The sequence below is a fragment of the Haplochromis burtoni genome, unplaced genomic scaffold (genome assembly GCF_018398535.1).
Source record: "Haplochromis burtoni strain Fernald_Lab_line unplaced genomic scaffold, NCSU_Asbu1 Contig_42, whole genome shotgun sequence".
Classification (NCBI taxonomy): Eukaryota; Metazoa; Chordata; class Actinopteri; order Cichliformes; family Cichlidae; genus Haplochromis; species Haplochromis burtoni.
In genome coordinates this window covers 1,444,339-1,471,460 of record NW_024582403.1, presented here as the reverse complement: position 1 = coordinate 1,471,460, position 27,122 = coordinate 1,444,339, and the positions used below count along the sequence as shown (strand labels likewise).

At 41.5% G+C, this 27,122-nt stretch overlaps 1 protein-coding gene across 1 annotated transcript in view; it reads left to right on the top strand.

Annotated features, from left to right (window-relative positions):
- Positions 1-27,122, top strand: part of agbl4 (AGBL carboxypeptidase 4) — a 335,409-nt gene that overhangs the window by 181,563 nt on the left and 126,724 nt on the right. The window contains exon 5 of the mRNA XM_005920756.3: positions 2,970-3,186. Coding sequence (XP_005920818.1) covers positions 2,970-3,186 — 217 coding nt within the window. The remainder of the gene's footprint in view (positions 1-2,969; positions 3,187-27,122) is intronic.

Genomic DNA, 27,122 nt, shown 5'->3' with positions numbered 1-27,122 from the left:
TTTTTCTTCTTTTTATCCTCCACTCTCAGAGCCTCTGCCAAAGCTCCTACGGCAGCACCGTTGTTCCCCATGCTTGGTCGTCTTTACAGAAACTGTCAAGGCAGAGTCAGTGAGTGACAGGACAAGACATGTGAGACTGGTACAAAGATGGAAAAAATGAAAGAGAAGAGAAGAAGAGGGAAACTTGCATGCTAAATTCTCCTCACCAAGTCTTAATAGTGAATACTAAACAAAAGAGAGGAAGACAAAGACAGACAGATGAAGAGCGGTAAAGGAAAACATGTTGAGTAGGCAGAGAAGTTTCATGGACTGCAGCAGTGCTGTCCCGGACCCCATCGATCATCCTTAAGGTGCCAGGATCAGTCAGCTTTATTTAGCTCTAAGCCCAACATACACAGTGCACAAGCACAACACACAAACAACAGCACTTAGTATCACACGCAACACCCAAACGAGATGCTTACATGTTTCTAATGCCATTTTACTCTTCTAGCTTCTCACAAGCTCAAATCATAACTAGAGACATAAAATATAAAAACACGAAAACCATTGGAAAAAAGAAAAAAGATATATTACAATAAGGTCTTAGTCCTTTGTGGTCACAGAAAGTCATTTTAATTACAGAGTTGGAACACGAGTTGGCCACATTTGAAAGTCACAGACATCATCTGTAGAAATTCTCAACTGACCCGACATCAAAATTAAGCTGTCTTGTTTTTGGCATATGTCATTTTTCTTAATTTAGCAGGAGCGCCGGTGATGATTACCCTTCATTTTATACTCATGCTATAAAAGTGTCACTCAGGCTGATTATTGTTTTGAGTGAAATATCTTTATCTGCTGATTTTACCACAAATCATTTTTTTGTTTGCCTGCACTGGTTGATACAGAATCTGCTTATATTTGCCTCTTTTAAAATGCTACGTCAGGAATGCAGATTTAAAGCAAGTCTGAAAGAGAGACATAGTCGAATGTATCCAGTTAGTTTATAATTCATCAGTCTTTGTATTTATTTGCATTATATTGCTGGTGGCTTTTTATTGAATACCAAGTCTATGAGTTTTGTTACATTTTGTTATGTATGTAATTTTGCATTAAATCGCCGTGTTAACTAATTACCACAACCAGTTCTCTTTGTATTTTTTCACTGTTGGCTCTTAATTTTGTAGCTTCAATTATACAGTATCATGCAAAAGTCTTGCCACTCCCGTGTCTTCATATCTGCTGTGTGTTCTTAAATATTTGAGGAAAATTGACACGTGGGGAACAAAAGACAACGTGGCAGGCCTAAAAAAACATCCACAGGAGATAAAAAGGGTCTGAAAGTCACAGAAATAGGAAAGAAACCCAGCAAATAGAAAAAGAAATCAAGAAAAGTACCGTCAGATTTTGATCCACCGTGCAATGACATCTGGAAAGAGTCTGATTGGCAACGGCTTCATTTTTCTACTACTCCAAAGACACTGGCAGTGCAGTTAAAGCATACCTGGATAGAAAAACACACTGAACGGTCTCATACATGGATTGGCCTCCTGTTGTTTACAGTTCTCGTTAGACTCTGTTTCTGTCCTATATGCACGCATGTACGTTTCAATAAATTGCTGCACCTATTTCTTATTTTCCTAGAAAAATATAAAGATATGTCTTTTGCACATTACTGTATATTATAAAATTCTAGAGTTTGCCATAAACAAAACAGAAAAGTAATGCATTTCCAAGCAGATAATTACCAGCTGATATCCTCCTCATTCCTTCAGTTGTGTTCCTCCTTACCAGCTGAACTCTATTTCTCTGGAAGAAGACACGATGGCACATTGATGCAATTTCTGCATTATGATTTCTAAGTGCTCTGTATCCATTACTATACATGTCTCTGTTTTCATGGAAAAGTGCTTTGGTCTCAGTGCTCCTCATATTTTTGCTTGTGGTTGAAATTGTCCAACAAGTTTTAATTAGTCAAAGATAACCTGACTAAATACAAAATTCATTTTTTTAAATTATGATTTCATTAATTAATAAAGAAAAGTTATCCAGATCTACTTCGTCCTGTGTTAAGTCATGAATTAACTGTGATTAACCACCTTTAAAAAAAAGTTTCTCTGAACCCACTGGCACTGGATTACTGGCAGACCTGTTAAATCAAGAAATAAAAGCCATTTTCCACCTGCGGAGAAAACTTGGAGCAGTGGTGAACCTTCCCAGGAGTGGCGGGCCGACCAAAATTACTCCAGGAACACGTCGACGACTCCCCCAAGAGTTCACAAAAGAGCCCAGAACAACATTAAAAAACTGCACTGTAAAATATGGTGGTGGTAGTTTGATGGTCTGGGGCTGTTTTGCTGCCTTGGGACATGGAAGACTTGCTGTGGTAAATGGAACCATGAATTCTGCCGTCTACCAAAACATTCCGAAGGAGATGTTCGCCCATCGCTTCGTGATCTCAAGCTGAGGCGCACTTGGGTTCTGTAGCAGGTCAATGATCTAAAACACACCTGCAAGTCCACCTCTGAATGGCTTAAGAAAGTGTGGCCTAGTCAAAGTCCTGACCTAAATCTGATTGACATGCTGTTGCATGACCTTAAAAATGCTGTAAATGCTCGAAACCTCTCTGATGTGGCTGAATTACAACAATTCTGCAAAGATGAGTGGGACAAAATTCCTCCACAATGCCGTTAAAGACTGATTGCCAGTTATCGCAAATGCTAGATCGCAGCTGTTGCTGTTAAGGGTAGACCCTCAGTGATTCGGTTTAGGGAGGCAATACCCTTTCTCACACAGGGCCATGTAGGTTTGGTTTTTTTTCCACTTATTAATAAAACACACCTTTTAGAAACTGCAGTTTTTGTTTACATGTGTTATCTATCTGATCTGAAACATTTACGTGTGACAAACATTCAAAAAATAGGAAATCAGCACTGTAAATGACCTTTCTGATTTCTCTGTATTGGGTTTATCTTTTGTCGTTGCAGGCAAAGGCTTCCTGCCAAAAATGTGTACTACTACCGCTGCCCTGACCACCGACGCAACTATGTCATGTCTTTTGCTTTTTGCTTTGACCGAGAGGACGACGTATATCAGTTTGCCTACTGCTACCCCTACACCTACTCGAGATTGCAGCATTACCTGGCCAGCTTGGAGCGCAGGAACCTGCCTTACCTGCAGAGGGAACAACTGGGACTCAGTGTGGTAAGAGTTAGGAGCTGGAAAGTGCCGTGAGCAGCTGGAGGACAAAGTGTGTGAGGGGTGCTTGTGGTTATGGCTTGAGCAGAGAAGTCGAGTAGTGGTGAAAATTAGAGATGGAAGGGTTATAAGGCATCTTTTTTATGTGTGTTCAGATTAAGGAGGTCCAGATTGGTAACTCGGGTGTGCCTGCTGGTCATAACTTCAGCCTCTTGTGTTATTATTAGGATTGTTGCACTCTGAGATGACAGACTGTAAGCCTCTGGGTGTGTGTGTGTAAATGGCTGTGTGTGTAATCAGCAGAGCTCTCACCTCAGCAGTAGCAGCTAGTGTATCATAGATGCTGCCTCAAGTCTTGTCTGCTCTTATCAAATAATTGTAGGAGAAAAACTCATTAGAAATGCTTGAGAGATTACGACTTTTTCTTCTGTCCTCCAACATTTGTCAGGGAAAGCTTGCTGCAAGGGGTTACTATGAAAGTACAGGTATTTATAAGGAGCACCTGACCATGAAATGCAGAAAGGACTTTGAAAATTAGAAACCATGGCATGAAACAGCTGATAGTATGGTTAAAAAAAAAAGCAGCACTAATATCTCTATAAACTAAAGATCTCTTGACCTACAATGATAATAACAGTGTGAAACTGGGTGTTTCATATTCTGATTATGGTAACATTTGTGGTAAGATCCTTCTGTGTAATTGCAGCGTTGACTTGGTGAGGTTATTCGGTGTAAAAGCTTACACTGATGTCAAAGAGAAACTCGCTGCTTTGATGTACGACTGTCAGCAATAGTGGGAAATAGTGAGACACTTTTGGGCCGTCGTTTCAGGATATGATTAATGATTGAGTCGTGATGATTCTAAAATAGATGACATAAATCTAGTGGGTTTCTTTTAACAGACTGGCTCGGTTTAATCAAGCATTTATAACTGCATATGGCTGACTAGCATCAACGTCAACATTTAGCTAATTAGCCTGTCATTACATAATACAAGTTAGCAAAGCAGCTGTTCTACTTATCCTATATTTATACTAGTGTTGTTTACACAACACAAAACTTTTTCTAAATAAAACACAATTAAATAGACGCACAGTTAACATTGTGTTAACACGGAGTCCCTGCAGTTCGCTGCTGTGATCTTTGCATTTCTTTCCCATGTCACATAACCCTCCTCATATGTCTGTGTTTTCTTGCATTGTTACGTAGATGCTTCACTCTGCGTAGTCAGTATCTCTTTGGTCGGTTTGCAGCGGCTCTGGGTCAGGTTATCACAAGGCGGTACGCTCGAATCATCACACAACACCTTGTGATTGCAGCTCTAAATGGAGACCCATGTTTATAGCCCATTGCTGCCATGTCTAAATATAAGGACGTTTTTCATTGTTTGGAAAAAAAATATTAGCCCCCAAACTGGAGTTTTTCCACTATTAACAAGTACTTTAGGTGCCTAAAGTGATGCAAACATCAAGTGACATGGAAGGTAAACATGTAGTCATGTAAATAAGAACATTTTTCGATGCAGTACTTTGAGAAACTTACTGTTTCCGTATGAATTTAGAGGGTAAGTAGCAGCCCGGAGAAAACCTTTTCTCTCTAAAAGAAACACCACAAATTTTGGACAGGCAAGTAAACAAAAGTGGAAATACCTGGCTGTGTTGGATGAAAACCAAACACAAAACACCTCACACCAAGTGTCACACGGTGGTGGATGGGTTGTTGTGCTGCCACATAACCTGGAGACCTTGGAGTCACTGATTCTACCATGAAATCTTCTTCTAATGTGAGGCCACTGTTACGGCCGAGAGGGCCAGGCTGTGGGTGTGGACTCAAATGCAGACACAGAGGGAGGCAAAACGGGCGTGAACACAGTGCTTTATTTACAGTGCCTAGTTAGGGGGTTGGGAAGCGCATCTGTAACCGGAAGGTCGCCGGTTCGATCCCCGGGCTCTCTGTCCTGGTCGTTGTGTCCTTGGGCAAGACACTTTACCCTACTGCCTACTGGTGTTGGCCAGAGTGGCCAACGGCGCGATATGGTAGCCTCGCTTCTGTCAGTCTGCCCCAGGGCAGCTGTGGCTACAACCGTAGCTTGCCTCCACCAGTGTGTGAATGCGAGAGTGAATGAATAGTGGTATTGTAAAGCGCTTTGGGTGCCTTGAAAAGCGCTATATAAATCCATTATTATTATTATTATTGTTAAATTACAGAGCAGGAAACTATGAATGCTATGAACTGTGGAAGCTATGAACTGAGAACTATGAGGCCAAACTATGAACATGAAACTCTGACTGAATGCTATGACTAGGTGCAAGATTTCATAGACGGATCCTGGGAATGGAAAAAGGGGCAGCGGCTTGGGTGGAGGTACACAGTCACTATAATGAGAAGAGACAGGCAGTCAGTGGCAGTCTAGTGAATCATAGCCGAAGGATTAGACTGTGGTGGTTAGGGCGTAGGTGTAGATACTGTAGGTTCAGTGAATGCTTAAATTGCATTGATTAGAATATACTGGACATTCAAAGCTAAGATTCAGCGCACTGTGTTAGAGGCTGGGATTTGATGAATTCATCATATATACAACCTTTGATCATCATTTATGTCCAGTTGAGAATGAATCTGTGCACTCACATATTAAATGAACTGAAATCAGTAGTGTGATCTCCAGTCTTGATATAATGAATGAGAGAACTGACAGCTGTTATTTTAATCAGCCTGTCTCAGTTGATTTAACTCTAAGTATCACAAAGTAATGTGGTAACATCTGGACTGACGAGTTTACTGTCAGCATTTTAATCGCTAGTTTAAAGGCTGTAGGCTGCAGCCATTGCTCTAACAAGGTATAAATGTAACAGGCCTCAGTGCTGGTTCTAATAGTCTGAGCTGCTTCCAGCTTTATTTGTGAAGAGCACAGCAGCTTACGACACACGTAGCTAGCTCGTACAGCGGCGACGTAAAATGTTCATGAGCTAAGATGACCTTAAAATAACGGGGCTACGTGCGGTGATGCTAGCGTTAGCCATGTTAGCACGTTATCTTCAACAGGTGGTCAGACTGCGTAAACAGGCACTCAGTCAGAGGTTGCGCTGCAGGGTCCCTTCATTCTTCACATATCCGTGTCGAGCCGAGTGTAAATCCCGAGGCTGAACGGCCTTTGTACAAGCACACACGCTTCTTAGCAGGCCGAAGCTATGAGCTAGCAAAATCCAGGCAGACAACCTGTGTCTGTCCAACCAATCAGAGAGCTCCTTACATCCGGTGTGGCTAATTTGAATAGCAGCAGGATTTTTAAAATGAAGTTGTTAATCCAACAGCTAATCCAAAAGTTAATCCCTGAGCGAACAGGAAAGGGAAATGGATTTTGAAATGAGGAGTGGAATCGCCATTTTAAAAAGCGTTTTGAAAATCACTTTATTAACGTGCAATTCGAAAAAGGTTTTTGAAATGAAGATTTAAAAAGCATTTTAAAAATCTGTTTGTTACATTAGAATTCAAAAATGAATTTACAAATGCAGAATTTATTCTACAATTCATTATTTAAGCACAGAATTCTTTATTTCTATGCACGTGGTCCTCCATATATACTATCCTTGTGTTGTGTGTAACACTGTGTAAGTACTAACTTATACAATTCAGCCTGTGCGCTTCACTGTTTTCGCTTCATTTTTAAGCGACTTGTTCTGCGAGCAAAACTGCAGGGAACAGAAAGAGGGCAGGCTTGGTAGATTTGGCTCACAGGATCAGTATTAGTATTCATAGTCATTGAGACGTTTTATGACCATATTTTTCTCTTTATGTTCTCCGGTCCTGGGTGGCAGACAGCCTAGCCCCGCCCTCTCATACCCTTTTTTCTCCTGCCGTTACCTGCCCTTGTCTCTCACAGACACATATGCTACTCCACACATACAGGTCAGGGAGAAAGGGATGAGAAGGGATGAGGAGAGCTTTCTGGCTGCATCAAAGTTTAAAGACGGATTGCTGTAATTTCCAAGGCAGAGTCTATGGAAACGACAGGGACACCACAATAGCTTTAACCTTCTAATGGGTACAGTTATCTCATAAGGATGGAAATAAGAGCCAGGGCCATTTGCACTGGCATTCTTCTATCTTGCTGACTAATTTGTTTTATGTAATGTATTCCTCTGAATAAAATCTCTGCCATCCAGCCGGCACTGGGAGCGTCAGATACTGTACCAAAAAAGCAGAAAAATTGTAGTTGTCTTCTTTCTTTTCTTTCTTTTTTTTTTTTTTTACCTCCAGCTCTTTTCATTATTAAGTGTTTACTGATTTATAAGACAGGTTGTTCTTCTTTTCTTTTTTTTAACCCAAATCAGGTTTCACTAGAGCAGAGTGATTTGAATTTAATGTGTAAATTACATTGAACCAGACAGAATGTATTCCAGTTGAGGTGCACTGGAAAAGACAATTTAATTAAGAGAGAAAGCGAGAGATTGAAATAGAGGGACAGAGACTGAAAGAGAGATGTGGGATGAATGAAAAGGGCAAGCCTGGAGGATGTGAATATAACTTTGAGATACTCAGTTCTGAATTATTTTCACTTTCACCTAGTTTTTCGCCTGCTAATTAAGACCTATACTGGGATTCACCTAACTTTCCTTACTGCATATAATAGTGAATAGAAACTCCCTACACCTCCCGCGAGAAATTTCTTTACTGCACATCACCTGACATGATAAAAAAACAATCCTATCATCTTGTTTCTTTTTATCATCATTAAAAGCAAAAGAGAACGCGAACAGTTATTATCTTAACATTGGAGTCTGGAAAATCCCTTAAAGTCTCCCTAATCGACTTTAAACGGTAGATATTTACTACATGTATTTAGCTACATTGTAATAAAATATAATACAGCTTTGTTTTGGTTTTTTTGCAAGCATGTTTGTCAGAATCTCTTGTTTGTGCTTCCTTCCTACCGTAGCTTACATATTAGCAAAGCCGTTCAATCTTGTTTTTTTCCATCTAAGAAATACTGATAAATGTGTTCATTTTTCAGCTTCTGAGACACCAAATCATCATATATGCTTTCATTTCCTCACGCATAGATTAAAGTATTGTATCACCTCACCAGCTGGAAGCTATCAGAAAATAACACTGACTTCAAACTGTACTAAAAAAAAAAACCCTGAGCAACAAATACACAACACGTTCAAGCTTTTATTTTGGCTACTTTATTATAGATTTAGCATGATTTCTGTCCTCTGACTCTTCTCTTCTCATATAATCTCTTACAAGAGATGTCCTTTCTCACATGTTGCTCACAGCAGTAGAAATCTGTTTGATGTCCACCGATGCATTGCATCATGGATATTTTGTCCTCACCTCTTGAAACAGCTGCAAGCACTGCAAAGAAAAAACTTTTGCAAATCTCTGATTAGAGACCCTGTGTGTAAATAACAAAGGATGTCTCTGTTATCTCCAGTCACACAGTAGTAGGAAGCTGGCTGGTTACAGACCATTTAATGTCCAGCCACATTGGACATTTATGTTCTCAGATGATCCCCACAAAGCCCGAGTTTTGGGGCTGCAGTGCTTGTAAAAATGTCTCTCTAAAGGCCAGAACTTGGTTAGCTTAGCTTTGCTTAAAAGCTGACAATGGGAGGACATAAAATCCTTTACAAGCAAATGAAAGCTTACAATTGGATCTTTGCTAAATTTGTTTAACACCAAAGTGTAAAAGCAACAATCTTATGGTTCGTAATTGTTTATTGAGACCAAGCAAACAATTGAGACTCCAGAAAATTACTGCTAGACAAGAAATAGTGTTATACTTAAATCCATGTAAAGCAGCTAGGCTAAGCAAAGGCTTTATGCAACATACTGTATTAACAACACAGCACACCTTGATGTGATTTGGCGCTACGTAAATCGAACTGAATTGAATATTTAATGTACAGATATCACATTGGTCTTAATCTTTTCATCTCTCAGCAGGAAAGTCTATCACTATGTTCCCAAAATATCAAACTGCTATTTCCAAGCATATTTTGTATTTTTTTTTAAACATTTCTTTTAGGTTATTTAATATCAGTTGTATATATACATTGGTGTAAAGTTATCTGGAAGGGAAATTTGTCCACAAGCAAGCTTGAAGACAGGATTGTCAAGAAAAGTCAGGCTAAGAAGCCTCATAAGGATTGGTCTGAGCCTGGTGTAGGTCCACTGCGCACAGACGTCTTCAGGAAAGGGAATAATTTTGAATTTCAAGACATTCCCGAACAGGAGACAATGTCAGAGGTATCTTACCTGGACTAAGGAGAAAAAGCACCGGGCTTATGCTCAGCCTTCTAGTTAAAAGTAAAATTTGCATTTCATTCGAAAGTCCTAGAGTCTGGAGGAAGAGTGGAGAGGCACAGAAGTCAGCGTGTTTGAAGTCCAGTGTGACGTTTCCACAGCCTGTGATGATTCAGAGTGCCATGTCATTTGCTGCTGTTGGCAGCGGCTGATCCTCTCTATTTTATCAATTCCAAATCCAAAGCTTTATGGAGATGCTCATTTCTTTTTCCAGCAGGACTTAGTGCCTGCCCACAATGCCAAAACTTGGACCAAATAGTTTGCTGACAATGTTCCTTCCGCCAATTCGCCTGACCTGAACCACCGGTCGAGAGGGAGCCGAGAGACAACCGACCCAATAATAGAGGCAAGCTAACGAATGCTATCAAAACGTCTTACCTGTATGACAAGCCTGCTACAGTGCACTGCATTCACTCAGTAATTTATCGCAAACGTCCCAGACAAATTCAGTACGCAAACTAACAACATTTCTGTATTGTAAGTCATTTTGAGTCCCCAAAGCATCAAAACTAAAGCCACAAGTGCAATATTCCACTTCATGTATAATTAGCTTTTTGATGAGATTCTAATTGTTTGAGAGCGGTATATATCAAGCATGTAGGTCTGTGTGTATAAACTGATTCATTGATTATTTGCTCAAAGTGAATTTCCCAGCATTCATTCAACACTCATGCCCTTTAAAGCCTCTACAGAGACATCCATAAAAACACACACACAAAGACAAATACCAGAAGAATTTATTTTACTCCCCAGAGGAGAGGGTTTTGGATTCTTCCCATTCCTTCTCTGTCGGGCTCACGGCCCTGCATCTGCTCCTCTGGTTCTTGTCTGTCTGAGCTTTTCCTTTTGTCGACCGTCCTGACAGCATGGGAGTAAAACTCTCTCTCTCTTTCTCCCCCTGAGGCATCTATGTCCACGGAGACACAGAGGAAGAGACAACATGCTATTGACCTTCTACTAAAAAGCCTCTTTGAAAAGATGCCTACCATCTCCTCATTTTTTTACAGTCTTCAGGTGTCCCCCAGCCATGCTGAATTGATGGCACCTTATTTGCCCACCTTGGGTGTTTTTCTTCTTATCTCATCAGTAAGCGGTGTCTGCCCAGGAGTTGCAGAGGCAGCGTTTTCAGGTTTTTCTTGTATTGGGAGGGCAGAGCTATGACACTGTTAGTCACCTCTGACACAGCACAGCCTCCGCCTGTAGACCAGATGGGAAGAAAGTGTAAAAGAGCAACCTCGGGGTGGGAGGGGGAGAAGAGGCCGCTGACCAACATAAAGCCTCCGTGCGACTTACCAGGCCTGTCCTTGCTCACTGTTACACTGTGATTCAGCTCACATACACACATCAAGTGAAACTATTGATCTGAGAATCACAGTCCAGAGATGTCACATCCACTCAGTTCCATTTTTCTTTTTTAAATCTCACAAATCAAAGCGAGATTATGATTGATCACCTGTGCTGTGTTGATGAAAAGCTGTGGTCACTGTCAGCTGCAGTGACTTAACATTACTTAGACTGTTGTGATTGAATTTTAGACCTAATCCTGTCTGCTATCAGTGTTCAGGTACCATGTCTGGGTGTCTGCTCGGTGGGAGTGGAGTCTCACAGAGCTTTTTTCCTTTTTTTTTTTTCTCATCCCCGTGCATCTGGAGCATGAGGAGTGGAGTGGAGTGGGCAGTGCAGCTATATCTGCCTGGCTGCCTCCCTCTCTCTCTCCTTATCTCTGTGTTTGTACACCGTGTGCCAAGATCCAATCAATAGCCACTCCAGCCGTGGAGAGAAGAGAAGGTCAGCAGCCACACCGGAGGAGCCAGGTTAGGCAAACTGATGGAAACACAGGAAGCAAACCACGGGCTTGGCATCATAGACTGCCACTGTGCTGATAAGAGCTCCTATTACATGGACATTTCATAATTACGTTGTGTATTTCACAAGTGATCTCGACTTCCTGTTTTAAACCTGCAGAATCTGTATTAGAAAACAATAATAAAGATATATTATGAGTAATAACTGAGCCATCAGACACAGCAGGAGCTGCACTTGTGTCTTCACTACTGAACATAGTGATTGGCGTTCATATTTTTCCAGCGAGGCTTTTTCCACACATCATACATTGTCATCAACTAATAGAACAGCACCATTGTGACAGAGTGCCAGTTTTAATTACAGTAACTAATTCATGCCAACTTTCTGTGAAAGGAGGCTCTGATATCTGAGTTCTTGACACTGGAGCTATTCTGTGAATGGCTCTGTGATTGGGTTGTAATGAAGAGAGCCCTCAAACAAGTGACTGTCTCGTTCAAAGGCCAGCCCCTGAATAGCCAATCAGGACTTCATCAGCATGATGTGGTGAGGTGAGGTGATGCAGTTTCAGTGGTTAAAGTCCAGACTGTCTTTGTTTTGAAAGCCATCACGACACAAATAGATTTGACCATATATTAGTATGCGAGCGACACATTCTGCCACATTCATCACGCTGTCGTTATTTTTCCCTTCTCGTTACAGTACCTACAAGTCAGACAGATGGGTCGAGAGGCAATCGGAAATATTAGCTATATTTCCTCCCAAAAATACATTTGTGGTTAGCATATATTCAAAACAGACACGAGCACTTCACCAGCCAAGCAAGCTGGCGCCACTCGAGTAAGTAAACTGCTTTTCCCCGAGCTGAGAGGTAAACAGCACAAGATAACAGACTTTTTTCCCTTTAGTGGCAGACTGTTCATGAATGCATTAGCTGTGGCCTTAACATCAAACAGGAGAAAAATGTATTTTAAAGAGGAAAATGCAAACGCAAAGGACGAGGCGTACACTTCTATCAGCGGGTGGAAATTTAATTTTCCCTATACTTTTTTCTCCCTCCACTAAGTTCTGATGAAGTCTCTCTTTTGTTTTTCTTTTTTCTTCCCCTGCCGTTAACTTTACAGGTCCTCGCGTTACCTCTTTGCCATTTCCTTTCCTTGTTTTTGCATTTGTCATAAATTGTTCTCCGGTGGCCTCGGGAAGTTTTCCGTTTTCTTCTGGCAGCAGCTATTAGATATCTGGATGAAAGAGCTAGACTCTTTATCGTCTAATAATATGTTAATCACTGCCTACAGTGGCCCGGCATCACAACTGTAGGGAAATTCCTCAAAGACGGAAAGGTCGTCGTCGTATCGTTGTGGGTTTCTTGGCAACGGCTCTTGTTTTTATTCTGCTTTTCTATTTTGCTTCATTAGCGAGTGACCCTTAATATATGAGACGCTTCTGAATATCATGTAGGCTGGCGCAAGAATCTGAGAAAAAAGCTTAAGCCGTGGCTGTCCTTTAGCCTCGGATGCTTGTCTAAGGAGGCCGATCCAGAGGGAGCAGAAGATAAGCAGGTTTATGATCTATGTCCTTATGTTATAGTGCTGTATGGCCTCATATCTTCAACCAATGGTTCCCCCAGGATACTAGATGCTTTATTACGCATCTCCACCCTTGCATCTCTTCCATCTCTCTGGTGATCAAGAACGCAGTAATGAGGGAGAGGTGCCGAGGACCATGGGGAGGATGGGGGGAGCGCACGATGCACGGCTGTTAATGTGTAGCCTGCTGTGAAAGCGAGGGCGTCTGTGTCTGCGGTGTGTTTAACTTTACAGTTTAACACAGTCCAGCAGCACTGTGTGTCGGCAAAACAGGAGGGATAAATAGATTAAAGTGTCACAGGTGAACCTTTGCGAGTTGGATGTGTGATGTTCACGCAATGCTGACCCCTTGTTGATCCTTATTATAAAGCTGGCACAAAAGCACACAGATTTCGGGTTACCAGACAGAGATAATATTTATTTTGGAAATTGGAACTTATTCACACCTTAATGGCTTAGGCCTCCGTCTCTCTTTCTCTGTTCTCTCACCCTCTTTCTCTAGCCTCCTTTGCTTTTGCATAAATAGGAATTAAGCTAATGAGAGGTTCTCTCAAAGGGGTGATGTCTACTGGTGTGCGGTGCACTGAAAAGGAGAATGCGGTTTGTGAAATGAAAGACGACAAATTTTTAAAGCGGTTCATTGTAGTAGTCTCTCTCCTTCTCCTTCTCTTTGTCTTTTCACGTCTCCCATTTCTTGGGCTTCACAGGCAAATCTATTCCCATCCTCTCAGTTGCGTTACGGCCATCTATCTGTCCTCCTCTGCCAATGGATATTTACTCCGTCGCTTTCTAGATGACTCTCAGGATGGAGCGTTGAGCAGCGAGCGCTCACTCTGTCTCATTTGGGTGTCAGGACTCAGTTCCCCAGAGGGGACACAAAGAGGAACAAAACAGATAGCATTCAAGGCTTTTAATAAATCAGAATACACCTTTCTGACAGTGTAATTGCTTTCCATTGCCCAAATTCACCAGCAAGCAGGAAAAGGAAGGTAAAGAGGGGAGAAAACAAGAGAACAAAAAAAGACAGGGAGAGGAGAGTAACGCCGAGCGGGCTGTACAGTAGATCATTTGTTGGAGGGAAAGAATGAAAATTAATGAAAAGAGAGTTGCTCGCCCTCCAAAGGCAGCCAAGCTTGAAATTCACTTTGAGGGAAACTTAATTTGTTGTAAATGGGCAAAAAACATATTACTGCACAGCGCGAGGGGCTGCACGGTGTGTCCGTCTGCTGCGTCTGTCTGTCGGCATGTGTTTGTGGCAGATGAGGAACGCTATGCTCTGAATAGCTCAGCTGAGAGGGGGGAAACACAGGAGCCTGTTAATAACTCCAGTAACAGCATTCTCTTTCTACATGACTGCTCTCCAGCACTCGCTTCTTGCACGTCTAAATACAACTCCAGGATGTGGAAGCGAACTTGTCAAAAGTTGCTTGCGAGGAATAAAGTTTGGCCCGCTCATATATGTCCTTCTGTGTGCGTGCGTGCATGTAAGCATGTACGCAGATGCATGCATGGTTTTGTGTTTGCTTTGCCTGGCAGGTATGAGTCACTAATTGAATCAGCTGATTCAATGGCCAAATTAATTATGTAGAGACGCCGTCTTAAAGCGACGGCGTACTGAAATCGTCGTTCTTTTCAGTGTAAGCAGAGTTTACTTGCTGAGATGTGGCACGAACAAGAAAATTCACTCTACAAAGGCTTTAAAACTGGAAGATATCCACTTGGTTTGGCTTACTCAGACTGCTGAAGCTTCATATTACCTTTTTGCTGAACTATGGGAAATTATCTTTGCATGAGCGCTGTGGATTATGTCTCCTGTCATTTACATTGAAATCGCTTCAGGAAGGGATTTTGTTGCAGCCAGAACGGACATTGTGAACAATTACAGCAACGAAAAAAATCAGATTAATGTAAATATGTGAATGGAAAATGGGGAGCTTATTCTATGAAGAGCAATTTTTAGTATTGAATTACACTTACATCAAGCATAAAAAATGGATGTGGTATTATGTAAGGGAATGCAGTCCAGCTAGGTCAAGATTAGCAGCGATGAATATCCTGGATATTGGATTGGAAACAGATATTTATATGCATATAGTGGCACCTTCGTCCTGGGTTAATATCCGCCATTTGGCTGGGGCCTTTCTGTGTAAAGTTTGCATGGTCTGCGCTATCCTTGGGACAGCCTGACGACCTATCCAGGGTGTACATAGCCCTATGTTAGCTGGGTCCCCCGTGACCCTAAACTGGATAAGCAGCAGAAAATAAATGGATAACAGACAATAGCCTCCAAGAAAAAAGAAGCATCCGTGGTGAGGAAATTGGGTTGTAGATTATAAGTAGGGCTGGTTTACCTTCACATCTAAGACCTTTTTGTATATGTGAGATTTTTGGCTTCTTCTGCCTGTTAAAGTGAAGGTTTTCAGTCATTCAAAACAGCGATGGAAATACTATTATGCAGGCTCGATATTTGCCACATGTCAGAATGTTCTCACTACAATGTGATGGATGAACATGAATACTGTGCAACTTTTAGCAACAAACTAGTTTTAAATTGTATTTTTAGGCACTTTGTTACTAGCAGTCTGTCACAAAAATGCATAATTTGTTCCCATTTTTTGTTGACTCTACTAAAATGTCAAATATAACACAGTTTGACAGGCATGAAATATGATTTTGCATCAACAGGGGATTCCCAAAGAGTCGTTGACCAAAAAAAGCACGATGTGCAGTGTGTACTTAAAAATTTGACAATACTGGACAAGTGGAGGAGAAAAGAAGAAATTGGAGTCTCGGTCAATGTGATTTTCTTTAAAAAATAAATAAATAAATACAAAATCCAGCAAAGACCTGATGCAGGACACGAGAGCTGCATCAGACCCTTCAGTGGATAATCTACTATTGGCTAAGTGTCATCAGAAATGATCTCAGTTGAAGGGTGGCTGTCAAGAAGCCATTCTTAAGGAAGGCAGACAAAAGCCCGAGGTGTGCCAAATTACACAAATCAGTGGCAACAGGTTTTCAGGATGGATCTGAAAATTTTGACTCGGATTATCTTCAATATTTACAGAGGTGGTGAGGAGAGAAGTACAACAGTGAGTGTTGTGGTGTTCGGGATCTTGCAAAATTGGTTAATTATCAAGTGTCAGATCTGTCAGATTTTGATCCACTGTGTAATAGCACCTGGAAAGTGTGTGATTCCTGTCCACTACCTAAACTTACCGTAGAGCAGGGGTCTTGAACTCCAGTCCTCGAGGGCCGAAGTCCTGAAACCATGTGTCCCTGGTGCAACACACCTGAACAAAATTAGTAGGTCATTAGCAAGAGTATAGAACCTGACTGCATGCTGAAGTGGCAACCCCTAACCCTACTCAAGTAAATTTAAGTAATGCAAGTGTTTGGAAAAATGTACTTCTAAAAGTACATTTATTGCACCGTGTTCATTCACTCATGAGCTGCCGTAACAGCAGCAGGGACACATGGAAAAGTTTCAGGACACCGGCCCTCGAGGACTGGAGTTCGAGACCCCTACCTTAGAGACTTGAAGAATGAATTTTGACTTTCAACCTCCTTAGGATTGTGCGAACTCTGTTTTTGCCTGATATACTGTATTTCCATTTATATTTGCAGCTTTTTCCAATATCCCCAGCAAATTATAAACAACTAAGGGTGGCTTTCACAGTACTGTGTGTTCCTGGGGAATTAATTTCTTATGTTGTTTCCTATGTATGAGAGTGGTGGCATTAGTATCGCTTAATGTGACTCCATATAGTTCATATGTACCAGATTTGATTTTATTGAACTCCCTTTCGACGCAGACACGTAACTTCTGTTATCTTTCAGCACTGTGATCCATTTGGACTTCCTCGTGTGCTATTTGTTTGTTTAATAGCAGCAAGGGCAAACAGAACTGTTCAAACAATTTAAGTGTAGTGTAGGCAGCATGTGAGGTGGAAGGTATGATGTTGAATCTCTGTTTGTTGGTAATTAAACAGCAGCAGGTGGTGAAGAGGCTGTGGCAAACTTTTATTTCATCTTTTTGCTTTTTAATGTTGGCAGAGTCAGTGGAATCCAAATTGGATTCAACAAATGAAAGTGATTTAAAGTGTGTTCCTGTTCATTTTTATTGTTTATGATGTTGCCAGTATATGCTGAATGAATATGCAGCATTTTTGTGCTGGCACGGTGATTGTCGTGCTTTGGAGCCTGATCGTTGTTGAAAACACCTACTTGATTTTCACCATTATTAAAACTTCAAAGAATGAGTTTCTGCAAAATACTGTAGCCCACAATCTGTTTGTTGCATCCATGCTAGTTAGTATTTTTGCTGTATTGGGCTATTTTTAAGTCTTAGACTCGGATGATTCAGTGTTTAGTGATAAGCTGGAGCCAAAGCTGAGCATAACTGACAGGTCATGGTTAAACTACACAATTGCAGACTTTCTGGGGTTTTATCCTTGCCTCCAGTTATAGACCTCACAATTCAACACTGTGTGGCTGTTAAGAATTGTGTATGAAGCAGATCAGATGTCACATATTATCAAACTGTTGACCTAAGCCTGTACTATAAGCTCTGAGCTTCAATTTCCCCAGCGTTCGTACAGCACAGGCCCTCAAGTGGATGAAAGGGTATGAATGCTTTATGTTCTTACAAGTCAAGTGTGTACCACAAGTCCTCAATCTCCGTGTGCAGCACTCAGTGATGTACTCTATGGAGCCTGGAAGAGTCAACATTTAGATGCTGTTAAGTATATTGGCTACACGGCTTGGTTACAGCACTTGGGTACTAGACGTTTAATTACACTCCAGGCAGGAAATGGCAATATGCTGAATATTTTTAGGAGAAATCAGATTTTTCATGTGGAATGTGAAACCCTCTCCAGCCCATTGGCCTCTCATCTCTCCCCGGGCAAGGGCTCTGGCTCTTCAGCCTCCCCCAGGCTCAGCCCCTCTTGGGCCTGGAGACCCCCGATAACAAACAGCTCTAGCCAAGCCACTGGCCTCCCCTGCATCTACAGAGGCATTTAGTCACCACAAACAAACACCTTGCTCTCATTCCAGACAGGTCCTTTCCCTTCCCCTCTTCTTTGCCATACCACTCGCCACAAAATACATTTTCTCTTTCAGACTGTCCTTTTTTTTTTAACCTGAAGTGAGAAGGAGAAAAAAATGAAGGAAGTGATAGGTCCCATTTTTCCTCCACTTTTCTATTCTCTCTCGCCTCTCGTGTTTTTGCTCCCCCACTGCAGCATGGCCACAGCCTGTGTGTGTGTGTGTGTGTATTTCTCCCCCATGGTTGAGTGTCAGCCTAAGTGCGAGAGAGATGGATGCCAGAGTCCCTTTCTCTCTCCTAAGGTGCCATGTGTCCCCTCTCTCTTCTGCCGGGCTCGTCTGCACCTGCATATTATGATATAGTGCCTCTGTTCAGCCAGTCGATTGCCTTTAACAGGACTGGGGCTCACTGGCCAAATTGAAAGGGATTGCAGCCTCCTTTTCATCAGAGTCACAGGAGAGCAGGGTGCTGGGTCTACGGGGCACAAGGGGGCATGGAGGAGTTATCCAGGGTCTCTTTTTTCTCTTGCACCCACTGTCACAAAACATTCTCCCTCCTTCCTTCTCTCGGTTTTTCTGTCTCGTTGTTTGATGCCATCTGATGTCTGTGGAAACATTTTATGGGAAATGAGTATTCTGTTTCCCATCAATCCATTTCTCCATTTCTATACAAGGAGTTCGTATTGATAGCGAGGAGGGGGGAAGAAAATCAACAATAGTCTCAAAGAAAAATGTCTTCATTTTCCATTTGTTTGCCTCATACTTTAGAGACATGTCATATACGTGTGTCTTCTCTTTTCAAGTTTGCCTTTTCAAATCTTTTGTGGAAGACAGAGCTTGAAAGGACCCATCTCTCTAATGAAAAAAAAAATCTTACTGTGCTTTAATGAGTAAGCAACACTTATACATACTTTCAGCTTGTTATGTCTGTGGAGCGGCAGGCAGACAAGCCAAAACAAGTCAGTGAAAGAATACTTGAGAAACGAATTCCACTACATTAGTAATGATATTGATTAAATGCTAATTGTGTCAAAAGGAATGAACTGTATCCCACTGATACCATTGAGGCGCTGTTCATTAGTCCCAAAAGAATCAATAAGTCAAGTAAAGTTCCCAGTGATGTTTTCTTCGGCTCGGTGCATTATGCATATGCTCAGTTTTGCAAACTTTTCATTAATATAAAAGTGTTTTGTCAGTTTAATTACGCCCCATAATTTTGGTTATTATTTCCCTTTCTTATGTAGCTTTGTCCTGTTACAACCTGCTGCTAATATGGCTCAGTGTTAGTGATGTGCGATACCACTGATTTCCTTTCCGATCCGATACCAAGTAAAATTCGATACCGATACTTTGTACAAAAACGTATTTTATTTATTGTATCTTTTATTGTATCTCAAATTATAGCGTCATAATGTTTACAGGACATCAGATTACTTGTTCTTATCACTTAATGATGCAGAATTCATCATATAGAAACAAAAAAACCTGAAGTTGTGCGTTATTTGAACACCTTGCCTGCCTGCAGCACTAAAGGACTCCGTGAGAGACGTCTGTCTCGCCCTAGCAGCACCTGTCCATGTCCACTCTTCTTCTTCAGTTCGCCTCAACATACGCTCGTTATATTCTCTGATATGATTTACTCTGAGGTGTTTGACAAATTTGTGGTGTTGCCACAACACCTCACTTTCTTGCCACATGTATCGCAAACCAAGTCTCAGCTGTTTGTGGATTTAAAATACGTCCCTACGCTCAGCCATTGTTGTGAGTGCGCACGCCAAGGGGCTGCGACACATTTATACAGCCATATTTCGCACATGACTATGAAAGGCGGAAGAGGAAGTAGTTCCTTCCAATGTAGACAATCCGAATGATATAGTTTCTTTCCACTGTGTTCTTGTTAATGATAAACTACAAATTTACCCTAAATTACTAAAATATCGATATTTTAATGTGAGAATCGATTCTAGAACATAAATGACTGGTATCGGAGGAATCGATATTTCAGTATCAATCCGCACATCACTACTCAGTGTCACTTTCACCTAATCCAATCAGTTTCGTCTAAATTGATCTGTTTAAATTAGCGTCACAGTTGCTCGTTCCTTTCGGCTTTAAAAGTTAGCTGTAGCCAGAATCACGTTTTTGCATCAACATAATCTATCGTTTCTGTCTCATCGTTTGAAGTTTTCCCCAGCCCAGTTGTCCATTACGAAGGACAGAAAATGAATGCATTCAACACACTGCTTTGGATAATAGATTGACAATATATCCAGACAGATTACCGGTGCCAGTTACACAGATTTCTCCCTGCATGCTAAGTTTCAAGGGAAAGACTTGACTACGGTGACTGATGGCTTCAAATAGCAGCGGATGTGTGCGTGAGTGATGGAGAGAAGACTTGTTTCCCCCTTCCTCGCATCCCCACCCTTTTCCCCCGTCTTTGCTTGGTTGCTGTGGAAACGAGCGGGCAGATTTGAGGCTCCTGTCACCTATTGTTCCGGTAAAGTTGCTAAACTTTAGTACCCACATGACAATCTCGGAGGGACGTGTGAGAGCACGCAAAAGAAAGCTTACGCGCACGCACAGCCACGCTCACAGGAACTCACGCTTTCAAATCAAGACCTACACTTGTACACCAGGCAGACACACTCACTGGTCTTGAGAGAAATCTGCTATCTATTTAGTGTATTGACCTCAGGGTTGAGTTGTTTCTCTCTATTGACTTTCAGAATGGTTACGGAAAAAGAAGGACCAGGCTGGGAGAGGACAATAGAGAGGACACCTTAAAAGGAGTACCTTTTTTTTCTGCTTGGTGTGTGTTTGATAGAGATTCCCAATAGTATGCTATTGTGGAGCTGTCAAGCAGCCTCCCCATGAATGCAGAGTGACGTTCAAGAGGTACATAACGCCTTGTCTGGGGCTCCTTCAATGTCCATCTTCTTTCATTCATGGATCAATAGTTGTCTTTATTTTGGATTCCTTCTTCTTCTTCTCTCTCTTCCTCCCTCCATTCATCTTTGACAGAGCAGCCCTAAATGTCTGCTTTAACTAGCTGCTCACAGCCCTCCTCAAAACACATTTACATACACATCAATCACGCTGTCAAAGGTAAAGGCATGACGCCGTGTAAAAACCAGAATTGGATTATGGCCTTGTCTCATCTCTGACACTGACTGCTTGGCTGGCTGGCTGACTAGACTGCTGATGTGCAAGTTAAGCAGCCTGAATTGTTATTGTCTGGTGGTTTTCCCATAGTGCTTAGTGTTTACTGCGTGCATGTTTCAGTGGACTGAACGAGAACTACAACACAGAAAGAAGTATCTATATCTCTCTTGCCTTTACATACATGTATTTAACTTTGCTTTTAAAGCTAGTTCTCCAGCATCATCGGAGAAACATAACTTTTCACTTACATAAGGAAATTTATGAATAAATCTGATCGACCAATACCTGTGCCTTGCTCCTCGGCTGAATTAATGCTATGCCACTGGATAACTGAAGTTGTGCAGACTGTATAAATATTAGCAATAACTCAGTGTTGCCTGATATCTTAGCACTAGCATAGATCAAAATCAAATCAAAATCAAATCAAATCACTTTTATTGTCACATCACATGTGCAGGTACATTGCTACAGTACATGTGAGTGAAATTCTTGTGTGCGAGCTTCACAAGCAACAGAGTTGTGCAAAATACAATAATGTAAAACAAGCAAAATATAAGAATGGCTACATCTGAACTAATAAATATATGTACAATATATATATATGCATACAGTATATGCATTTCTGGATGTGTATACTAAATATGTTTTTCTGTGTGTGTGTGTGTGTGTGTGTGTGTACACATATTTTACAAATTAAATAGAGTAAACAATAAAACAAAACATATAAAAATATACAGAGTGAGACATGTGCAAAACAGTGGCATTACTGTACAGTGTGGAGTGCATAATGTTGAAGTTCCAGTAGTGAAGCTGAGGTGTCTATGACGTGTTCAGCAGTCTGATGGCCTGGTGGAAGAAGCTGTCTCTCAGTCTGCTGGTACGGGACCGGATGCTGCAGAACTTCCTTCCTGAGGGAAGTAGTCTGAACAGTTTATGGCTGGGGTGACTGGAGTCCTTGATGATCCTCCCCGCTTTCCTCAGGCACCGCTTCCTGTAGATGTCTTGGAGGGAGGGAAGCTCACCTCCAATTATCCGTTCAGAGCACCGCACTACTCTCTGGAGAGCTTTGCGGTTGTAAGCGGTGCTGTTGCCATACCAGGTGGTGATGCATCCAGTGAGGATGCTCTCAATGGCACAGCGATAGAATAGATAGAATAGATTATTAAGTACCTTTTAATAATAACACAAATCAGCGAATCATGTGGCAGCAACTAAAAAAAAATGTAGGCGTGGTCAAGACGAGCCGCTGAAGTCCAAACTGAGGATCAGAGTGAGAAAGAAAGCTGATTTATTAAGTGACTTTGAACATTGGGCGTAGTTGTTGGTGCCAGACGAGCTGGTCTGCTTTCAGAATCTGCTGATATACTTGGATTTTCCCACACAACGATATTTGGGGTTTAACCTCCTAAGACCCGAACTCTTCCACGGCATGCATTTTTAAATTCTCTTTAATATTTGGTCACATTGGGGCCCGATGAATGTAAAAACAAAGAATTACCAGATTTTTTTTTTTTACCTTATTTTTGTTTTTAAGAAAAATGAGAGCCACATATGAGGATATTCGTTTAAAATTTCGATAGAACAGTAGCAGTATAATGTCCTCATAAGTGGATATCAGGCTCTTGTAGAGCAAAATTCAGTATTTTGGTCTATAATAACCCAAAATGTGATGTCCACATATGTGGACGCCAGGTCCTAGGAGGTTAAAGAGAATGGTCTACCAAACAGGAAATATCCACTAAGTGGGAGTTTTCTGAGCAGTGGATATGCCAGTGTTGATGCCAGAGATCAGAGGAGAATAGCGAGACTGCTTCAAGGTGACAGGAAAGCAAGAGTAAAACAAATAGCCATATGTTACTATAGAGGTAAGCAGAAGAGCATCTCTGAATCCCTTCAAGCAGATGAATTACGCAGCAGAAGACCGGTGACAGGTGCCACTCCTGGCAGCTAACAGCAGGCATTGAGGCTATACTTTCCACGTATTCACCAAAATTAGACAATAAAAAACCAAAAAATGTTGCTTGTTTTGATGAGTCTCAATGTTTGCTTCAACATTCAGATGGTAAAGTCAGAATTTAGTGAACGTAACTTGAAAGCATGAATTCATCCTGCCTTCTGTGAAGAGTTCAGGCTGGTTTCTTTGCACACTTCGGGCTTCTTACTGCCAAATGAGCATCGTTTAAATGCCACAGTCCATCCTTTTTTGACCACAGTGTGCTGCCAGCAGGATAACACTCAGTGTCACAAAGCTCAAGTCATTTCAAACTGGTTTTCTGAAATGACAAATCTGCAGTAACTGTGTGATGCTGTCATATCAATACGGACCAAAATCTCTGAGCAGTTTCCAGCACCTTGTTGAATATGTGCCCTGACGAATTAAGGCAGTACTGCCGAGGTATACCTAATAAAGTGCCCAGCGAGTGTATATTAGGGTTTGGATTGCATTTAGACATTAAAAAAAACATGTTTAACTGTGAAAGGGTTGGGGTCTGAGTTAAAGAAACGACTCGACAAAAGGTCAGTGTGATAAGAAGCATTTTTGACGTTTTGATGTTGGTAGGAAGCGGGGAAACAAACAAGCATATCAAAGTCACACAGTTTCAGCTAACTATCCACTCAGTCCTCATCCCTAAAAGCTTTTGCAGCTAATAGCAGTACTCACATTGTTTTTCAGAGACAACAGTCATAATTCACGCAGCCACAAGAGTGAAGAACTTTATTTATATAACTGCTGCTGTTTTTTCCCCCACATGAAAACGCTTTGCCACAACCAGACATTACAACAGACCCACAGCACATCAGTCAAAAATATAAAAGTACCAATTAACCTAGTAGCATGTGGTCCACTGAAAATCTTTAATAAAAAAATGTAAAAGTCTTCTGAAGTAAGTTCAAAACGTTCAAGCCTGAGGTTAAGGGCAACGAATGTGAGGAGAAGAAGGGATGGGCTGATGCAGAAAGCCCTCTGTGGCCGAAGCTCGGAGACAGCAACATGTATCACCGGGCTCATCATCACGGCTCATTTGAGTGTTTGATCCTAGCAAAGGCACTCACTCCTTGATGCAGAGTTCATATCACCCAAGGGTGGCGTCTCCGCAGTTTATATTGGCAAACACAGTATGTCGAGAAAGAAGAAGCTCAACCCCTGAGGTATTACCATCTGCTGGTATAGCCCCCTTATTCCCGCTTTCATATGCTGGTAATTAAGAAAAACTACACTGTACTGTAAATGCTATTTTTGCAATAAGTGTGAGCGGGTTGAAAGACTTCACAGGAGCTTCAGCTTGTTAATTAGAGTATATTTATGGCAATTTAAGGTGCTTGGAAGAGACTAACAGAAAGAATTCTTAATGTCTGACCCTGAGAAATTTATCATCACTCCCGCTACTGTGAATACCAACACCATCGCCCGCCCAACCGTGTCTTAACCTGTTGCTGTTTAATGTGAGCAAATTCTCCGTGTTCTCATTCTGAAAGCAAGTTCATTCACAAGTGGACGCTAGCTATGTATGGTGTCATATAAGGTTGGCAGATTTTTCACCATTGTGACGGTTAAATGTGATGATCTGCCCTGTTTTCACTCTCTTCCCTGCTACTGTCTCATGGCGGCGAGTTTGACCACAAATATTTCACTATCCAATTACCAGGTGAAATTGGCTGTTTAATTTTACAGCCTCAATGAAGGCGCTCTATCAGAGTGATGGCTATTCAGTTAGCCCCCTAACACTACCCCCGGCAGCCTGCTCATCTGAGAAAATGTTCTGTGTGTCTGTGTGTGTGCGACTCTCTGTATTTTCGTAGGTGTGTGTTCGTAATGTGCGCAGGGGAGAGAAAAAAAAGCGCCAAAGAAGTATAATCAAGCAAGGTGATGATAACTTTGGCGTTGTCACAGTGATCCATTGTCTTGCCTCCTTCAGTAATGAGCTGGAAAAAAAGGACAGAGGAAAGGGGAAAAGCAAGAGGAAAGGCTCAGAGTGACTATTAGATTGTGGAGGAAAAAAATGATTGTACTTCAGTAAACACAAGTAACAAAAGAAGTTACTATCTGAAATCACGCATCAGCATGCGCCTGTCTGTCCGTGATCTAACTTTAAATCGGTGGACTGGAAAATTTCTACAACTTTGAGCAATTCAATTTTATTTATACAGCGCCAAATCACAACAACAGTCACGTCAAGGCGCTTTTTATTGTAAGGTAGACCCTACAATAATACATACAGAGAAAAACCCAACAATCACATGACCTCCTATGAGCAAGCACTTTGGCGACAGTGGGAAGGAAAAACTCCCTTTTAACAGGAAGAAACCTCCAGCAGAACCAGGCTCAGGGAGGGGCGGGGCCATCTGCTGCAACCGGTTGGTATGAGAGAATCTTATTGCATCATGGGAATCCCCCAGCAGCCTGCACCTATTGCAGCATAACTAAGGGAGTATCTAGGGTCACCTGGTCCAGCCCTAACTATATGCTTTAGCAAAAAGGAAAGTTTTAAGCCTAATCTTGAAAGTAGAGATAGTGTCTGTCTCCTGAATCCAAACTGGAAGCTGGTTCCACAGAAGAGGGGCCTGAAAACTGAAGGCTCTGCCTCCCATTCTACTTTTAAATACTCTAGGAACAACAAGTAGGCCTGCAGTGCGAGAGCGAAGTGCTCTAATAGGGTGATATGGTACTACAAGGTCATTAAGATAAGATGGGGCCTGATTATTTAAGACCTTGTATGTGAGGAGCAGGATTTTGAATTCAATTCTGGATTTAACAGGAAGCCAATGAAGGGAAGCCAAAACAGGAGAAATCTGCTCTCTTTCTAGTCCCTGTCAGGACTCTTGCTGCAGCATTTTGAATTAACTGAAGGCTTTTCAGGGAATTTTTAGGACATCCTGATAATAATTAATTACAGTAGTCCAGCCTAGAAGTAAAAAGTGCATGAACTAATGTTTCAGAGCATGAAAATCAAAACTCATATGTTATTTGAATTTGTTAAATCACCTTTTATAGGTAGTGTCCTTAGTGCTCCTGTTATTTTTAGATCTCCCAGTGAAAGTCCCATCATAAATACTTGGACTTCTTTACTAAGTCGAAGCAGAAATCGTCCAACTTGTGTTCCACGTTAGGGGAATGGATAAAGTTGCAGGATGCACAGTGGGCATGTAGTGTATAGGAAAATGAGCAAAGGTTATGTTTTGGCCTAAAAAGACAAGCCCGCTCCTGGTTATGCTCCTGCACTGATATGCTGCATTTGAACCCCCTCACATAAATGCTGGTTCACTTTCACACTAAAGGTTCAAAGACATCTAAACGGTCCATAATGAAATGTATGCAAGCAGTGAGAATGGGAAGCTGTCCAGAGGTCCACGAGGTCACAGTTTTTAAGGGAAAACTGGCCAAATTCAAATCAGGCCCATTCATCCATTTATTAGCTTTTTCCTGCTCATCTGGCTCAAAGCTGCCCAGACTTTACTTCCCCCTACGACTGCCACCTGCTCTTCTGGGGGAAACCTTCCCAGGCTAACCAAGAAACATAATTTCTCTATCACCTCCTGGTCCTGTCCCAGGCTCTCTCTGCACTTAGAAAAGCTCAAAACAGGTCAGGTATGAGGCGTCCTGGAGGCATCACATTTAGATGTCTGAACCAGGTCAATTGGCTCGTTTGAGTGTGAAACAGCAGTTAGTCCATGCCTTAGGCTGGGCCCAGACTCCTTTAGAGGAAGCCCACTTCTATCAAAGATGTAGCATAATAATACAAATGGAAATTCATGTATGCAGAATGATATTTATTTATTTTTTTAATTGTAAGAATATTAAATCAGAATCAGAATCAGAATACTTTATTGATCCCTGGGGGAAATTATTTTTTTTGTTACAGTGCTCCATTTTAAACCAACATTAAGACAAGACAGACAATACACTAACTAAGAATAGTACAATATATACATATATATACATACATACATACATACATAAGTCACTCATAAATAAATAGCTGGAAAAGAAACATGTGTAGTTGTAGCAGCAAACAGTGTGTTAAGTGGATG